This window comes from Alligator mississippiensis, chromosome 6, assembly GCF_030867095.1.
Source record: "Alligator mississippiensis isolate rAllMis1 chromosome 6, rAllMis1, whole genome shotgun sequence".
Classification (NCBI taxonomy): domain Eukaryota; kingdom Metazoa; phylum Chordata; order Crocodylia; family Alligatoridae; genus Alligator; species Alligator mississippiensis.
The window spans coordinates 20,347,712-20,367,113 of NC_081829.1; the positions used below are offsets into that span (position 1 = coordinate 20,347,712).

Below are 19,402 nucleotides of genomic sequence, written 5' to 3' on the forward strand. Positions count from 1 at the left end.
TCCGAGTATTATACCACCAAACAACAACCGTTGGAGCAAATTTTTGGTTGCCGATCCCTCCTTTCTCTCCACTATTGAGCGATGAAACGCATCAAGTATAACTTCAGCTTTAAGAAGTCAGTCTAGACCTTTTCCCCTGTGACTAGCTTAGGACATGCAGACCATTGGCTCATCCTAAGAAAGTGTCCTGTATTTATAAATGTAGGCACCAGAGATCTACAAATTATAGAGGAAAGCAGGATCCAACCTATCCAGTCTAAGTTCTCATCTTCCTTGAAGGTGATTTCCAGAGATGAAAATAAGATAACTTTCTAAAAGTGTAAAGTAAACGAGAGTGATTATGCTGGGAGAAAAATGTTTTCTTTTTCAGCTGAGGTTTCTTTGGTAAACCAAGCCTCAGAGAATTTCCTGTGACAGTATGTGCTGAAATGCAAAATGGAATGGATTTGCTGAAAGCAGCAACTAAACAGCCCTTTGAACAGTGTGCTTCGTCTTCATCCCAGTACTAGGAAGGGATTTTAACATATACCTGCTGGCATTTGGGACATCCCCAGATCAGGTCCATACTGCCAGGCCTGGAATTGGGGCCGGGGTGGGGGGATGGGCAGGGAGCTGGCTTATACCAATGCTGTACAGGAACTGCTGAGGGTTTGTTTAGCCTCTGAGTGTGGGTTAGGGAAGTAGTTACCAAGCCAGATCTCTCTTACCACCCCCCTGCTACAGTGGCCTCTGTGGGTTGCTACAAGCTGTGCAGGATGACTGGAATGTAACCTGCTTCAACCACTCATTCCCCAAGTCTCCAAAAGCCCCCTCTTCCACTTCAGAAGCTAGGGAAGGTGGGGTGTTACAGCGTCCATACAGTTGGCTCCGCAGGTCCTACAGAGTGCCATTAACACCAGTGACATGCCACAGCCCTTTTCTACCAGATACCCCAGCCCAAAGGGAGCACAGAACATCACCAGTATATTCTTCCCTTCCTTCACACCCCGGTTGTTTGACAGTTGTGTAGTGTGCAAATGAGACTCCTTCACCCCACCCCTTTGTGAACAGTGATGTTTTGCATCCACTTCACACTAATGTGAAAGAGCAGATGAGGAGCTGGGATGGGGTCAGTCAGGCCATGGCCTCATTTTGCAGTGCAGCTGCATACTCCAGCTTATTGAGGGCTGTATATGACCTAGCAAGGTAGCATCAACCAGAGGTACCTTACAAAGGAGGTACTGTTTCTCAAGTTTGATAGGTGGGAAACCAAAGCACGGAACAAAGGGTGAATGAGATACCCAAGGTCATATCAGCAGCAGGAAGGAATAAGAAACAGGCATCCCGCTGCTGGCACTCTCTGCATGGCTCCTCTGCTTTCTCACCCCTCGAGTATGGGTGAGCAGGACCTCCATTCCCAGAGCTGTCTAGCTGTCCCCTTTCACCAGTGCTAATGTCACTTCATAAAAGCAAATCTAGCAGTTTCTGCCCCTCTCCAACAACAATGCTGATGAGGGCCCTGGAACGAACCCCAAAATAGAAGCCCATTCCTGCAACTCCTCCTTTTGTATAAATAGCCACAAGGAAGAGTTTGCCAGGACAAAAGGCAGAAGGGTGAGCTGTCTCTCACCCAAGCACTATTTCCTCCTCTGCTTCTGCTGCTGAAGAGCAGAAAGAGTGATCCATCCTATAAATAACAGCCTGCTGGGTAATGACAGGTTAGTGCCAAGTGTGTGTTTAGCCCTTCGTGCTCAAGTGTTGTGGAACAGGAGCTCCTGCTAAGGAAGGGCTGCAGAACCCAGGTGAGCAACATACTCCCAAACAGACCACTCGAGGCAAAGGTACCAGCTCCTCCTGGCAAAACTGGGATGTCCTCTCCTTTCTGTCAGCCTCATCAAACTCTTAAGGGCAGGGACTGTCTACTTCTGGGAACAGTCTTTGATCCATTTAGCTGTGACAATATTTAATGGTTAAGGGTCTTCCCTGAGTGTGCATGACACAACCAGTGCTTTTGAATTTTTGCTGTCAATCCACATCAGTGCTTCTGCCAAGTGGCTTCTGCCTGCCTGATTAAAATCTTAGGTAAAAACCTGTCCCTGGTCTTACTCCCCTCATGCTGGCACCAGGAGTTTTCTCAAGAAGCCACTGATGCCTTGTGGAGACCTCTGCTGTCTAGTCTGTCCACAAAGGTTTGGGCTGGTTATTCTAGGTGTTCTGTGCTTCTCAGCTCAAGTTTTCTTCCTACCACTATCAGTAGCTGGACTAACCTTATGGTGGTTATGCCAGCTGCTCTGCTTGTGTTGCTGTCAAAGAATGGGGTTAGGGCCAGGCCTCACACCTCTCTGAAGACCTGTGTGGGGGATCTCAGTGCAGCTGAAGCTGGGGGTTGGGGCCAGGCTGTCTTGATGGGTCCTTGCGGGGATACAAGTTAATAAAGGAGTCTTGAAAGGGAACTGTGATGGGAGGGCATTGTAAGGGGAAGGGGAAAGAAAATATGGGGGCATGTGATTATTGGGGGAGCTAGGAAAGAAAGCATGAAGGAGAGGCTGTGAGACTGTGAGGGGAAAGAAACTGGGTAGCTTAAGGAGGGAAATTGGGAGAGAGAGAGCTGCAACTCTTCTACCCCAGGACAGGCAACAGAGGCAGCAAGTCCCTACATTTCTGCAGGTGCATGTCAGCTAGGATTTCCACCTGAGCTGCTCACAAAGCCTCTGGCATGGAACAGCTTCCTCTACCAAGAGTCAAGGCAAAGAAGGCAAAAACTGAATACACTGATCACTTGATCACGTTTTCAACACGTGGATGGGGCTGGCAACACTGCAGCTGCCCCAATGGATGATGAAACGTGGACGAGAATCTCCCCAGGGGTTGAGGTGAAACAGTGGGCAAGGGGGTGCATGTGCGTGTGGGAAAGTTTTCTTGGACCTGGAAGTGAGTAGCACTTGGGAGGTGCGGTTGTGATTGGTGGGAGGGTTTGGGCAGGCAGGTGGCAGTCGGGGTTGGGGGAGAATTGGAGTTCTCAGGTTCTGCGAGAAGTAGCATCTTAGACTTTTCCTGTGGAAAGTCTTAGGTACTCTCTCTCTGATGATAGGCACACCATGATAGACAGTATAGGTCACAGTTCAAACTACCAGCGTAACTGGTACCGTCCACTAGACTACCTACTCGCAGCATGACCCTGTATTTCCTGCTCTTATTATTACAGAAAGTCCTATAGTGCCAAATGCTCTTAGACTGCGTAGTGTATCTAAATTTCCTGCACAGCAACTAGCATAACAGAGCCCAGTGTTGGCTGGGGAGTCCCTAGCCACAACTGCAAAACAAATAATAAATAAGAATTTTGCTCCCTTCTGCATTGATGTTTTCCATGAAATATAGAACTGAGGTTCAACCCTTTGCAATAGCCTGGAGGTGGTTTGTTCATTGCAATAATAAATAATAACCAAGGAAGTTGCTTGGACAGGGTGGTGAGCAGGCTGGAGCTGTGCTTTGCACACTCTTATTGTGACCTCATAGCTGAAGGACAAAACATTTTTTTTAATCTAGTCGAAAAATGGAGCACATTTTCCATTTAAAAAAATTGAAGAAATTATTTTCCCAATTTCTGTTAATATTTTCAGGGTTACATTTTTTTTCAAACATAATTATTTTCAATTTTTTGATAAAAATCTGAAAAGTTTTGATGCAACTGGAATTTTCCCTTCCAGAATGTTTCCACTGTATCAAAACAAAGAAGTTGTGATGAAACCTTTTCAGTCGCCTCTACCACGGACATACTTCCAGGACATTTTATTTCTTGATCAGGGAGGGAAAATTGTTTTACAAATGTTTTACCCAAATGGCCATTTTTTCTTAGAACATGAAACACCCATCTAATTTTAAGTTTCCAAATGCTTTCTGTATATGTTAGTTTTAGCCAGAAAAGATTACTGGAATGAGAAGAAAAAAACCTCCACAAGCCCATTTTCCATATACCACCTTCCAAAACCTTCTTAACATTTCCAGCTCAAAATAAAGAATAAAAAGGGAAATAAGGTTTGCAGCTTTCTGGGCAATTTGGAATTTCAAATCAAAATGTAAAAACTCAGCTTTTTGAGTTAAAAAGGTCAGAGCTTCCATGCACTCCTCCAGTAGCCCAAGGCTCACACCTTTGGGTTTCTGCTGGAATTTTGACTGGCATCATGAGTCTAGTCTTTTGGGGACTGAGCTGGCTTTGTGCATTTCTTTTCCATTCTGACACAAAACATCTTCATCTGACCACAGCATGCCATTGCTATCTCCCTCCCCCTCCCTCCAGTTCACCCCAAATCATAGTATTGACTTAAAAAATGGTAGGAAGAGGGGAAACAGACAATTATTTTTGAATACTAGCTTTTGTATTCTTCTTGCCTTCTGGGTTTTGAGCTTTTAGCATTCATTTTCTCAATCTTTACTATGCAGCCAGGAGGTTCATAAACGTAGTTTTTGAAATGGGGGGGAGCGGGGGGGGGGGGGGGGGTGTTGAGGCTCTCATAAATCGCCTAACTCCAGGAGCTGAAATTTCAAGAAAAACACTAAATATTTTGAGATTCTCCAGCAGCTCATTCTCAGAGTTAGTGGAGAATGAGGACAAACTCAGCTTAGAACTTGCCAGCCTGTCCATGTAATGAGTGATTCTGTCTCTCTCCAGCTGGCTGGCTTGGAGGCTAAGAGCCTGCTAGTGATTGACAGCTGATAGTGCTTGTCTTTCAGAACGAGAAGTAGCATCTTAGACTTTTCCCGTGGAAAGTCTTAGGTACTCTCTCTCTGATGATAGGCACACCATGATAGACAGTATAGGTCACAGTTCAAACTACCAGCGTAACTGGTACCGTCCACTAGACTACCTACTCGCAGCATGACCCTGTATTTCCTGCTCTTATTATTACAGAAAGTCCTATAGTGCCAAATGCTCTTAGACTGGGTAGTGTATCTAAATTTCCTGCACAGCAACTAGCATAACAGAGCCCAGTGTTGGCTGGGGAGTCCCTAGCCACAACTGCAAAACAAATAATAAATAAGAATTTTGCTCCCTTCTGCATTGATGTTTTCCATGAAATATAGAACTGAGGTTCAACCCTCTGCAATAGCTTTTTTTTGGTTCTGAAAACAGAATGATGTCTAGTCATCTTGTTTTCCCTTTCAATATTCTTCAGCTTCAGCTAATTTCATAGACCACAGAACAGAGATTACCCTATTCTGCCACTGAAACTGGCTCAATGGGATTCTTTCCACCCTATTTCCCAGATGTATATTTGATTCTCTAATGTTCCCCTGTAATACAATAATCCTTCAGCTTGCTCTGTTTTAAATAGCCTCTCTTTGTTTTTTTCTTCTTCACCACTTAGAAGGCTTGTAGGCAAGTAACTGAGAATCCCTGTTTTGAGTCAGCCCCCTGCATGTTTCTTGACGGCTCTAACAGAGGAAGGATTGTGCTCTCCCCTGATAGAAAATTACCAGCAGAGCAAGTGAAAGGCTGGGGATAGAATCATATTATACAATGTTAGTGCTATCAAAATACAGCTGGGCCTAAAGAGTCTATTCAGAAGCCCAGAGTTGTGATTAAAAAGTAAATAAGGTGCCTCTAGCCCAGCTGCCTAAGGAAATGCAGTTTGGTAAAACAAGTTAGACCATTTTACAAAGCAGCATAGGAAGCTGAATTTACGCTCTCAGTTCCTTTATACTAAAAATAAAATGGAGGTTGTTGATGTCTAAACACTGAAGCAGGGATGCTCAGCTGGCCTTCAACCAAGGGTCACACCAGCAGTTTGCCAGGAGCCAGAAGGATGCCTCTGATTTGCCTTAGATGGTGCAAATTAGAACGGCTGTCTATGTCTGCAGTTAAGGATGAAATTAACCCATGGGCATAAGCCCAAAACAGTGACCCAGGACACACTTAACTTACCAAAATAGGCACTTATGATTATGACTGCACTGCCATTACACAACTTGGTTAGTTTGACCCAGACTCTCTGTTTGACACAGTGACCAGGGCCAGAGAAGGGGGAAAGATAACTTCACCATCTGCTCCCTTCATCCTTTCCATAGCTCCACTGAAGGAATCCACATTTGAAAGTGGTAGGGACAGGAGCAACACCAGACATTCTGTATGCAATTGTTCCTCCAGAATAATACTAACCGCAGGGGGATTATTTTGCCAGGTCCTGTTAAAGAGTTTTTTTAGGGTAATAGCCAGCTGGCTCCTGACTAAGTTGCTGCTAAGGAAAACATAAGGCAGTCTACAGACTTGGGGCATCTGTATATCTGGCCCTGGATGATACCAAGATCTGAGAAACAGGAAGGGCAAACTTCATTTCACTTTCATGAGGAATCTAGCCCAGAGATAGGAAAACCTGTGACTGAAAACGTACAGGGTATCCCATCCCCTGCATGCATTATTCCTGCAAAAGAGTTCCCCCCACAAAGGAGAAACCCCGCAGAGTGTAAATGGGATGAAATCAACAAGAGCAACCCAGTAAAAAGGATACTTTGAAAGTTTGAGCTACCAGATCTGGAGCTCACATACATTAGCGCTACTGATTTCTGCATTGCCACGTCAATTTATGTGAGCAGGGGATTTGGTCCATAGAAGTTAACAAAGGAGGAGATCCTCCCTCTAGAATTTTGAAGTCCATGTATAGAATGCAGGAAAGGATTTTAGCCCTGCTGTTGAATCTCCAAATGTATTATTTCTCTTACAATCAGTCATTTAATTCTTATATTTAATCTGTAAAGTATTATATATCCCTCAAGCATGATGGATAGTGTTTACATAAAACATTAGTATTACATATGAAACTCAAAACCAAGGGCTTTACAAATGCTGGGGGGGAGGGGGGCGCTCTGGAGAGCTGCTCTAATTAAAATGCCCACAGTGTCTCATGTATTCAACATCCCCATGCTTCAAAATGGCAGCAGGGGTGCTTTAACTAAAGCTCATTCAATAAGCTTTAGTTAAAGTACACCCATTGCCATTTTGAAATTTGGGATTGCTGAATACACGCAACGTCAAGGCTGCTGAAATGTTCTGATTAGTCTGCTTGATTAATTAAGTCTGCTCCGATGCGTTCTAACTGGAATGTGTTGGAGCAGGGGTTGGGTACATGTATAGGTGCCCCAAAAGCCTATAATGATGAAGAAATGAAGAAGCCAGCTTCTGATTGCATTGTATCTCTGTTGATAGAAGGGAAGGGAAAAAGCAGTACCACTGAAGAGGGAATTCATATTCTACTAGCAATAGCTATCAGTCGAGACATGGTAATGTCTTTTGAAATGCCCCTGTCTTTACCTGCATCTTCTCAAATGATAGCGAGAGAGAGACAGCTATTGAACATTACAAGCAATACTTTTAAATAGATGCCACTGCAAACATTTTAGCTCATCTTCAAACCTTTGGATCTTGTGATGGATTTTAGCCTGGGGGTCATCCGGAGAGACAAGCTCTCTAGAGGAAGGAGAAAAAAAAGAGCATTGCTGCTGACAACAAAGAAGTGACATGACAGTGTTTGTGACACCTTACCTTATCCCCTGGCTGTGGTCTCATAAGAGAGACTTGATCATAGCCTCGTCGAACCAGAGCCCATAATGCATCAAGTTTGCCCTGGAATCAAAAATGTATGACATGACCAACAATACTTGAGCTAACAACATGAAATTAAACTACACTCACTTTGCTGCAGCATTCCTGTGTATTTAACCATCAGCACACAATGCAGGTTTCTCTATCCCAATACCCTTTATACGCTGATTATCCGTGTAGATACTGCATACCCATTGCAGTGATGTCATGCATGTAGGCAAACCAGGCATTATACACAATGCACCAAATTTATCCTCCTGGAATTACACCAAGACGGCAGCCAGCTCAGTACAAGCAATATTGATAGCAGGTGCAGAAAGGCAGGAAGCAGGTTAGGAAAGGCTTGATGCAAAGTCTATGCATATTGTACTGGAGATTGGTTCCATAAAGCAGGGCTGTCCAGCTGCTGGCCCGTGAGGGGTTAAATTGTGGCCCCCAGGCTCTTGCCCAGCCACTACAACAGTGGTTGGAGTCTCTGGGCTCCCTCTGCCTCCTCCAGCTGCTGCCTCCTGCCTCTACCCCAAGAGGCAGAGTGATGCAGCAGCATGGGAGCTGAGGGTGAGCCTTGTATGTAGTGGTGTAGTGGTGGGGATCATGGGCAGCTGGTGCAGCAATGTGGGAAAGGAAGGGGCCTCCATGGGGTAGGCAGCCTTGGAGCACTGTAGCTTTTCCTGGTGCAGACCATAGGGCATGTAGGCTGTAGGGTGTGTCCATGGGCTGCTTAGAAGCTGGACAGCCCTGCCATAAAGGATTGGAGAGTGGATTTTGCAGGGATAGACATCCAAAAGACTGACTGCTCTTTTAGGCTTTAAAACAATTTTTATTTTTAAATACATGGGGACTTTCCACCTGAGCATTTCAAGATAATACAAACATTAGTGAACCAATAATGACATAGGTTTTAACATAATAGTCATTATCCCTATTTAACAGATGGACAGGCTACTGCTCTAGCATTGTACTGGGACTCAGGAGAACTGAGTTCAGCCTCAGGTCAGCCTCAAATTTCCTGTGACCACAGGCAAGTTACTTAAGGGCCAGATCTTATTCCATCTATTAGGTGCCTATCTGTAATCCTATTTCACCCTATGTAAGCCCCTGAAAAAGTGTTAATACAAAAGGGCAGTGGGTTTTTTTCTTCCTTGCTGCTTTTTTGTGACGTTATTTTAAGGCTGTCATAATGCCATATTACAAAAATGGATGCATGACTTGATTTTCAGGGATTTAAGCAGTGTGGAATAGGATCATACTTAGCTGCCTAACTCCATTTAAGGGCTGAATGAGGTGGTACACAATTTGGCTCTGAGTTTACACTGTGTCTCCATTTCCTCATGTGTACAATGGCAATAACAGCACTGTCATACCTTACAGGGTGGTTGTGAGGATACATATGTCAAAGAAAATGAGTGAGATACTGAAAAACTGCAGTGATAAAGGCTAAATGAGTATCTGGAGAAACTGAGGCACAGAGAAGCTAAGTTGACTTGCTCAAAATCACACATTGGATTTGTGATAAAGTTGGGAGGGAGTAGTGCTAAACTGCATCAGTCCTAGTCTACTGTTGTGACCACAAGCACAGCCTTCCCACCTTATCTGCACCACCTGAATCTTTTACAAATGCTTCACTGACCTAGCACAGTCATGAGAACAGGCCTTCTTGTGAGCTTCAGAGCACTTCCTAATGAGTTATAGCCTGAGCAAAAGGTATCATAAAAAGAAACACAAAAAGCAGCCCAAGACCAATGAACCATTTAATCCCAGAAATGAGTAAAGTTCAGGGACAGTCACAGCATGCATGGGATGAAAGACCTGTGCTTTAAAGGGAACATGTAGGCCCATTACCTTGATTGGAGTGTACCATTTCCTTTGGGAAGGCGGCTTCCGAACATAGGGTTTCTTTGGTTTAGGCTCCCATGGCTCATATTCTTGTTCTGGCAGCTTAATGATGGCATTTTTGGGCTTCTCTAATTTTGCCCCTTCCTCTGTGGATCCTTTGTCTCCCCATCTCACCTAAAGTTATAAGAACAGGTTGTAGATGCAGAATTTGACTGCTTACAGTTAATCTGATGGTGTTGTTATTAATCTAGTTCCTATCACTGCTGGTGAAATATTCAGTCACTGCCTCTGGAAAGAACGATGTTTTCAAAAGAAAAAATACTGTCAGAACAATCCATTATGACAGGCATCCAGCAGTTAACAAGCAAGAAACAACCCCCCTGCCCATTAACAACAATAGCCAGAAAGAAGAACACTCAAAAACCTATTCACTGCACAATTTCACACAGTCAGCTATCAAGACAGTTCAAATTTTTACTTTGGCAAAAGCCTGAATAGTCAGGGGAACCATACATTAGACTGTGCAGGCAATCAAATCTGAGGTAGTAATAATTTATCCAGGGATATTGCAAAGTATGTCTGTACAGTTACCTCAGGACTGTATCACTGAATCAGTGGCATAAAAATTGCACCACATTTAGTCACTCATTAAACCCTGATGAGAGAGGCAATGTGTGTATATATCAATCTCAGGATATTTTTGTTCCGGGACAAACACAGGGTCAGTTTATCCAGGGACAAATGCAATGTCTGGGTGCCTGTACATGAGTCAGGAGACTGCTCCGATGCACCGTAATTACAGCGCGTTGGAGAAGACTTGATTAATCAAGTCTGCTGGAGCATGCTAATTACTGTGCTCCAGCCAGCCAGCCAGCCAGCCTCTGTCTCATGTATCAGTGTCTCTGCACTTCAAAATGGCAGCGGGGGCACTTTAACTAAAGCTCGTTCAATGAGCTTTAGATAAAGCACCCCAATTGCCATTTTGAAGCACAGGGATGCTGATAAACAAGACACTCTGGGTGCTTTAATTAGAGCAGCTCTTGGAGCCATTCTAATTAAAGTGCCCACCTCCAGGGCACATGTCAACATGCCCTCTGTTCCTAGCCTAAATGGTACAAATGATCTCAAAGGCTAGGGGAGCGATAGCATTCAGGGCAGATTAACCTCAGTGCATTTGAAGGCATACTTTGCATGGACACAGATATAACCAGTCCTGTATTGCCAGTTTTATTCAACAAACGGATAGCTCTGTGTTAGCTAAACCACTTGGTGATTTTTATGAATAATCCTAAACAGACTGAACTGCTGTCATCCGTTTCAGAAGTGACAAAGGCATCTACGAATCGGTTCTTGACCACTGATTCCAAAACTTGCTGAGTAACTTATACTTGCTCATTAGAATTGGTTCCTCAGCAAAAAGCATTGCACAGCCACATGAGAACATGCTGGATTTACCCTAATAACACATCTTATTATAAACTGAAAATAAAGGATAAAATTCTGGTGTTGGAGTTCTAACTGACTTCAGTGGGATCTGTGAACAGGCACCCAAGAGCAGGATTTGACTTATGGGGTTGCTTAGCTTTTGGCTCTCTAGAGTGAAATTCTCCCACGACAACTTAGTGCAGTTAGGATTCTTTCCTTAATTCTGAAAGCACAGCCACGGGGGCTAAGAAGCCATTGTTTTAATTCAATTAGACATAGTTTGGACCAGATCCTCAGCTGGTATAAATTAGCACGGTTCCATGAAAGTCCAGAGAGCTGAATTCAATTGTATCAGCTGAGGATCTCAGCCAATAAACTAAACATTGTTTCTAATTCCATTTTGCAACCTGCAAATCTGTGTTTGCTACTTATTTCAGAACCATGTCATTAGAGATGCAGTTTGATATCTGCCTATTTGGAAGGCAGGTTAAATCAGGTAGATAACCTAATTAAACATCAGTGTCTCTTTTCCACCTTGATGACTTTTTAAAAACCATATGAAAACAGTACAATGATTTCAATCAAACATTCTGATTTTTACAGCAATGCAAGATTCAAAAGCCCTTAATACCTCCATCCTTTTAATTCCCCCAACACCTCTGCCTCCGTAATAAGATGCATCAACAGTTGGCCATTTTTTCTTTGGCAATCCATCTTCATCATCTGATTCCTTTGGGAAAGAAGGAGAGAAGCTGCTGATGCTGTTTTCTGAAATCATGGGATATGGTAAACAAGTGAATATCATATGGTCCTATCCCTGGATATCTGGCTGTGGATGTTATAGTTATGTGCTGACCATGAACAAAAGCCTCTTGTCTCCTCAGCCCTAATTTTAACTAGGAAAGCCAAAGACAACTGTCAGTTCCCCTTTTCTCTTCTCTTCAGGCTGCTTTTATTTGCAGTCAAATATGCAGAAAGTTTTAAAATCACAATTGACTTTTAAGACAAAGTGGAGATAAATTGTACATTATAATGGACTAAGTGGCATGTTGCACAGAAAATGTGGCAATCCATTAGTCAAATTAAATCATTTATTAATTGTATTGGGAACTGTGGGAACATCTATATGTCGCCCTACAGTATCATTGTTACTGCGTCATGCTTTAATACTTTGTTTTGGAACTACTAAAGCATGGTGCAGCACTGCCCATGTTGAGTCGAGCGTGCGGCGCACGGTTAGTTTTAGCTGCTACTTCACCATAGCGGCATGCTAAAACAGGGCAGTGTGCCACTATGGCAAAGTAGCTGCTGGTCACATGTAGGCTCATGTGATTGCTACGTTGCTGTAGTGTGTTGTACGGTGAAGTACTGCATTGCTATGGCAACGTAGGGTGATGTGTAGATGCGTCCTGTGTCACCTAATAGGGAGAAAGGCCACTACTGTCAGCTCTCAGCTCTGTGCATCTGTACAGCTTCTTTTCACGACAGCTGTAGCATTTGGCTCTTTGTGGAAATAAGCTCATGATACACAATTCAGATCTAGGTCTGAATCTGGAACAAGCCCAAAGGCTCAGGAGGTTTCATCTGCCACATGAGGGCTGTTTTCTGAAATTACCTCAAATATAGAGGAGTCTTGATCTGTCTTTTATTTCAGGCCTGCCATTCATTCCTTGCTTAACTTAATTTAGTGCTTGTAAAACTGCATGCTTTGACATCCCCTGAGGCACACTGCCAGATCCCCAGCTGATGTAAACTGGTGGAGCTTCATTGACTACAGTTTGATTTATCCTGCTGAGGAGCATTAAAGAGACTTCACTGGAGTTACAGTGATTTATGACAGCTGAAGAAATTTGACCAGTGTCTCCTCTTGGTCCACAAAACATGAATGGTAGGGAGAGGGGCCCAGCAAACTTTAGCTGTAACAACACACTCTCTCAATGCCTTAAATTATTTGGGTGCTGATCCACATGATTATTACTGGACTAAACTGCAAAGCACCTCACACTGATCTCCCTAAGCAATGGTATGTTTCTAGAAAACTGGGGAATATGATTTTTTTTTCTATCAGAAAAACAAGTGAAACCTGATTTATAGAGAAAGGGAGGGATTATTATTGAAACTGTTTAACAGTTTTTGGATGATGTTTTTCAAATCTGTCAGTGTGATCTGGGTGCTAATTTCCTATTAGAAATCAATAAGAGCAAAAGTACAAATCCCTCGGGCAACTCTGCAAATTCATTCTTTGGGGTATGTAAGTATGTATGCATGCATTTTTGTTAATTATCTCTCTTATGCCAATGAAATGCTTTGGAGAAAAGTTGTGCCTATTAACTATGCAGTGCCCCTTGATCTTCCATGTAAAGACTTAGAAAGCTAAGCAGATTGTGAGGCAGCACCTCTACCAAATCCTACAGTGAAAACGAAAGAAACCAAATGTTATTATTTCCATTACTGCTAATTTGTAAGATAAAAAAGCCATGTAAAACTCATCTTTCTTTATAAGAACAAAACAAAGCCACAAATCCAATTATTTCTCTTTGCTAGGTCATCCTTAAGATTGAGTTAGACATGATACACCTGCAGGTATAATTAATGCATGCTCTTTGTCACAGCCATGACTGGCAAAACATTGAGCCCAGTGGGTGAAATCTTGGTGAGAGAATAGCAATGGAAGTTTTTTCTGTTGTCTTCAGTGAAGCCAGGCTTTTGGACACACCTTGCTCAAATCCAATGAAATTGAAGGTACTTAGATGACACTCCAGTTTAAGTATGTCTGTAAGTGTTTTGCTGTTCTATAAGCCAAAAGACTCAGGTCACTGGCAAGCCTAACTTTATGGCATTCTACTGATTGGATATTAAAAATATTAATAACTTATATTTTATTACAGTTTTGAAGCACCCATATAGGGTATCCTGTGTACCACATTCAAAGTGCATAGCAACACTTATATCTAAAGAATATATGTCATAAAGTTGATGAAAAACTAACCCACCATTGTTTAAGACTGACTGGGAGTATCTACATGTGACACTATGTCACCATAGCAACACAATATGGAGACATAGCATCCATAGAAGGGGCAGGCAAAATACGGCCCGTGGGCCACATTCAGCCCACCAGGCCATTCTATCTGGCCTGCAGGGCCCCTAAAAAATTTAGAAAATTAATATTTTTCTGCCCCTGGCTGCCTGTCAAAAATGACAAGAGCCAAGGGCAGTAGGACCCAGGGGGAGTCAGGGGCAGAACAAACAGATGCAGCAGCAAGTCCTAGCATGGCACAGTGTAGGCTGTTACTGTACCATCGTTTAGTACTTCCTCTTGGAATTACTAAATGACAGCATAGTAACAACGGCGCTGTAGGGCCACATGTAGATGCACCCACTGATTTGTAAATAAATGCATTCAGAATCAGACTACCATATTTTTGCGCATATATCTTGCGGGGTATACACGATTTTACAAAAAAAATGGATAGGTGCGGGCTATACGGGGGAGCGGGCTATCAACGGACTTCATTTCCGTGCTGGGCCCGGGCAGGCTGGGCTGCACCGCCACTGCTGCAGGGGCTGGGGCCGGGCTGCACCGCTGCTGCCATGGGGGCCGGGGCTGGCCCGGGCAGTGCCGCCTCCCTGCTGGGCCCGGGCAGGCCGGGCTGCACCACCACAGCCACGAGGGCCGGGGCGAGCTAGGCTGTGCTGCCGCTGCTATGGGGGCTGGGGCAGGCTGCACCGTCTTCCCGCTGAGCCTGGGCAGGCCGGGCTGTGCCGCTGCTGCCGCAGGGGCTGGGGCCGGGGCCGGGGCCAGGGCAAGCCGGGCTGCACTGCCGCCACCGCAGGGGCTGGGGCAGGCCGGGCTGAGCCGCCTCCCCATGTATACGCTGCCGCAGGGAATACACAGGTGCAGCATATATATGGACTAATTTACAAAAATACAATTTTCCACGGGTTATACGTGGGTGCGGCTTATACCCATGGGTGGGCTATATGCATGAAAATACGGTATATCGGTAGAAGTTCAAGCCAGAGTACTTAAATAATCTGTTGATATGTCCTATAGAAAGTCCATCCAGAGAAAGATAAGATAGCCAAAGATGGCGAAACCCAGCAAATGGACAAAGATGAAAAAACCCAGCATATGAATAATTAGCATTTGCATCTAATGTTATTTCTGGAAATGTAAATGCTATTTAAGCAGGACCAGATTTGACTCCACCTATTAGGTGCCTAACTGTGATGCTGTTTCACACTGCTCAAGTCCTTGAAACCCACAAGAAGTGGGTGGGTCCTTTTCCTTCTTGCTGCTTTTTGTGACTTAATTTTAAGGCTAAGGTGACAGTGGGCATGTCTACACAAGATGCTGTGTCACCACAGAAACACGCTACAGCGATGTAGAATTGGCAATCAAGAATCTTATAATGCATTGCTACAGTGACATAGTGGCAAAAAAAACATATGCATGACTGGCACAGCGCAGTAACAATGGTGCCATACAGCCATGTGTAGATGTGCCCAGTATATTGTAAAAGTAGATAAATTAATGGATTTTTAACGAACTTGAACAGAGTAGAACAGAATCACATTTAGGTGCCACAGACTGCTTAGGTGCCTAACAGATGGAATAGAATTTGATGTATAGTCTGTGAGCTGAGTTACATATTTCAAAATTCAGAGGAATCTTAAAATGGCTCACTTTGAAACCTGTGCGGAATGTGGAGACACTGAAATCTCATGCTTCATAATAATGCTAATTGCCTTAAACAACTAAGATTTTGATGCATATTTCAGAGTTAAATTGCCACAGTATTGCTACCCAGGACAAATAACAGGATCCTGGAGACAGTAATGGTAGCCTCTAGCAACCACAAAACAGCAGCTGTGGTTCCTTCCTCAGCCAGATGCCAAGTTACAGTAAGTTAGCAAACTGTAACCTTCTTATGTGGGTTTATGCAAGTATTTTTCCATGGATTAACTCTGCCTGTATGTAAGGAATGGGAATAGTCAGGGCTGTATACTAGAGATTTCCTGTTTTTAATGTCATTTATATTACAGTAACACAGAGAAGTCTCGGCTGAGGCCAAGGCCTCATTGTGCTAAGGTTTGTAGATGCATTCAGTAAGACACAACCCTGTCCCAGAGGGCTCAAAATTTAAATAGACAAAGAGCATATAACTTGTTGTGGCTCTGCTGTGCAACCTTTGGTTTGAAGTCAGGTCCTTAACTCTCAGTACAATGAAGCACCCTAAACCTTACTCGGTTTGAATTCCCACAGAAAACAGTAAGTTTTACCTGAGCAAGAACTATAACATCAACCTGAGATTTTCATTTGTATGTGCTTCTTGTGGAACAACACAGAACAAAATATTGTAGGTCCTATTAACAATGGTCCTATAAAATTTCTTCTATGTCCCTGTGTATGTACAGGGGCCTGAAGGCAGAGATAATGTTGTCTTGGCCCAGCAGACTATCTCTTGGCCTCAGAGGTGTCATTTGACATGTATAATGGATCTGAAGATCTAAGTCAGTGTCATACATTGCAATGGCTGTGGACAGTATAATTACAGACAGTATAATTATATGAAAAGGACTATACTTACTGGCTCAGGGGGTGGTGGTGGAGGAGGCTCCTTGATGACCTATGATATGGATATGATGGGAAAGAATCTGAGTTAGAGGCAGGTTTCATACATCTGTCAGTGTGCTTATCCCCTGGGCTCTGTTTGGACCTCACATTATAGGCAAGTCCCACTTTTTTGCTCAGTATCTATCCTTTCTCACTTGGCCCTACTTTTCTATGAATTTGTGAATTAGTCTCATTCATTTTCATCAAATGTCAAATTGGTGCTGGTGAGAGGTGGCCAAGCCTGCCCCAGTGAATCGGCTGTTTATTCATGGTCACATGCTAAATCACCAAAAAACATGGGTTCATATTTTATATGCTCAAAAATTTCCCTGAACTGTACAGGGGAGTTGATTCCCATGGTCCTGACAAATGAGAGTTTCCAAAATAAAATAATGCTGCACCCATAATAATCCATTTTATACAGCATGTAGGCATTGGTCTATTCAATGTTGCAAAGCGTAAGTGTCATAGGCCGCATTGACGTGAGAGGCTGACTGCGCAGTCGTTAAAAACTTGTATAAACAAGTACTAAATGACTGCGCAGTAACCCAAGTTACTGTGCAGTAACGTCAATGAATGGCTTTTTTGCCCTGCTGACTGTACAGTCGCCTGAGGCAACTGTGCAGTAGTATCGCATCATGGTTGCTGCCACATGACGCTACTGTGCACTAGTCTTAGGCTACTGCATAGTCAGTGTCTCATGTAGATGTGGCCATAGATAAATAAATCGTATTGTCAAACATGATTCAGGCACTTAGACTCTAACTATATCACTCCCTTACCACGCTCAGCAGCACTCTGCTAGAACAAACAATTGAAATCCATGGACACTTCATCCTAAACCAGGAGTAGCACAGCTTCTTTAGTGCTCCTGCAAATGGGCCAACTGGCTGTACTCCTCAGTTGACGTAATTAACCCTGGCACAGGGCCACATATGTGAACTGACTTACTCAAAGTCAGTAGTAAAGTGGTTCCAGGTTCCATGTTCTAATGATGCTAATGCTGTCTCACTTGGACCTGAATCAGCAGAATATTTAATCTCCTTTTAACCTTTAAGCATGTACTTAAGTCAATGGGACAGGTGCATGTTTCAGGCACGAATAAAGGCTTTCCAAACATGTTCACTTTTTTCCCCTAAAGAAATAAAGATGCTCATTTGCTTTGGTCACTGTCTACTGTGCACCCCTCCAGGTTTTTAACTCCAGCCTCTGGCAAAGAGACAATAAAACAAAGTCCACACTTACCACTGTGCAGCACAGAGGCCAGAACCACCACAGGAGAGCCAGTGCCAGTAACAGAAACAGAATTAAGAGTGCGATGAAAAGGATTGTCCCACTCAGCTGAAAACAAGATGGTGATTGTCACATTACATTAATGTGTTACAAGTGCAGCAGGTTGAGGTCTTAGACATGGAAAAACAAGTCACCTTTTATGCGCTATGGATTTTTAGTCGGTTTACATAAAGAATATACAATCAGTCACTGTTCTCATTGGCACTGTATTCAGTAAGACTAGTTAATCTTTAAAGCCCTGCTTCAGGGGAGCACCCCTGTTCATGAAAGACAGTTATGAACCAACAGTCAATGGAATTTAAACAAGTGCTTGAAGTACTTACTTAAATGGAGGCCGAGAAGTGTGGGTGAGACTCCCCAGTGCTTTCAGTGTGACATTTGTCGTGACTTCAGACTGCAGAATCCTAGCTATTCATGTATGCAGACTAGTCTCTCATTGAAGGGGTGGAAGTAAATTAGGAGCAAACCGCATATTTGGAACAAAGAATGTGTAAGCAACTCAGATATCCTTGTGTCTTGCTTCCAGTCTGTTTCCTTGTGTAGACAGCATTGTAGTCTACTAGGCATTTAGGACCATTTAGGCTTTTCAAGCTGTCCGCATGCCAATGAGGGCCACGTTTTCTAAAGGAGACTAGCATGCAGTACGTCTCACTGTGACGCTTCTAATCAGACTTTCAAAGCAGCCAATCATTCAAGAACAGAGTTCTGATAACTCAACCCTTTATTTTGGACTCTAAAAAGGACCTGAGCTATTTGGAAAAATCTATCCCTGAGTTTGGAGCCCTTCCAAAAATTTAGCTTTACTAAATTAATCTTCCTGGTCTTACCCACACCCAAAAGTATTTGTTCTGCTTCATTTAAGTAAGCTCACAAGTCATGATGGATCTCCATATCACTTTACAGATAGCCTTAATAAAGCACTAGCCAATACCTAATCACATTGGCCCTTATATACTGCCTGCACCTGTTTCCAGCACTTTACAATGTCTTCTATGAACTCAGGGATTTTTAAATAGCAACTAATTCTCATGACAGGATGGGATGTTGCAGCCGGGGACCTATCATTTACATGGGCCTGTGTATGATGTTAAGAGCTAGGGGCAGCACTTTAGCCCGGATGCCTTAGTGATCCCTTTTCCTGTGCTAATGGAAACATCTTCAGTGCCCATTATATTAGATTAGGTTTCCTAAGTTTGATGGAAGGTTTTTCTCAGTATTGTCACTGAAACAGGATCAACTGAGAAGATGCAAAATCCTATAGCAAAACAGAGAAAGGGCCAAGAGTAGGTGATAAATGGTTAAGAGGGACTAGAGATATGTTGGAAGAGAGGCTGGGCAGACTAGAAGTGGGCTGGAATGGGAGCTGTGAGCAGGTAGAGTACAGGTCAGAGAGCATGGATGGACAGTAGGTTGAATGGGAAAGGAGGTAGGAAGTTGTTGAATAATAAAATCCATGAGATTTCCTTAGTTAAATCTACAGTCCATATGTCAAATTTATGTGATTAGAACATACAAATTAACATCTAACCTATTCTATAACAGGAATTTTCTTTATTGTCTGAGGTGAGTTGTATTTATTTCTCCACAATTGTATTTGTTTTTCCATCAGATGGAGAAGAGGCAAAAAAGCTAAAAGTTAGTCAAAGTTACAT

At 43.3% G+C, this 19,402-nt stretch overlaps 1 protein-coding gene across 2 annotated transcripts in view; it reads right to left on the reverse strand.

Moving 5' to 3' along the window:
• Positions 1–19,402, reverse strand: part of ANTXRL (ANTXR like) — a 98,900-nt gene that overhangs the window by 18,248 nt on the left and 61,250 nt on the right. For both annotated transcript variants that reach the window (XM_019499454.2, XM_006276176.4), the window contains exons 14-18: positions 17,703–17,798; positions 16,432–16,470; positions 11,469–11,567; positions 9,419–9,586; positions 7,517–7,597 (exon numbers count right to left, since the gene is read on the reverse strand). In XM_019499454.2, coding sequence (XP_019354999.1) covers positions 7,517–7,597; positions 9,419–9,586; positions 11,469–11,567; positions 16,432–16,470; positions 17,703–17,798 — 483 coding nt within the window. The remainder of the gene's footprint in view (positions 1–7,516; positions 7,598–9,418; positions 9,587–11,468; positions 11,568–16,431; positions 16,471–17,702; positions 17,799–19,402) is intronic.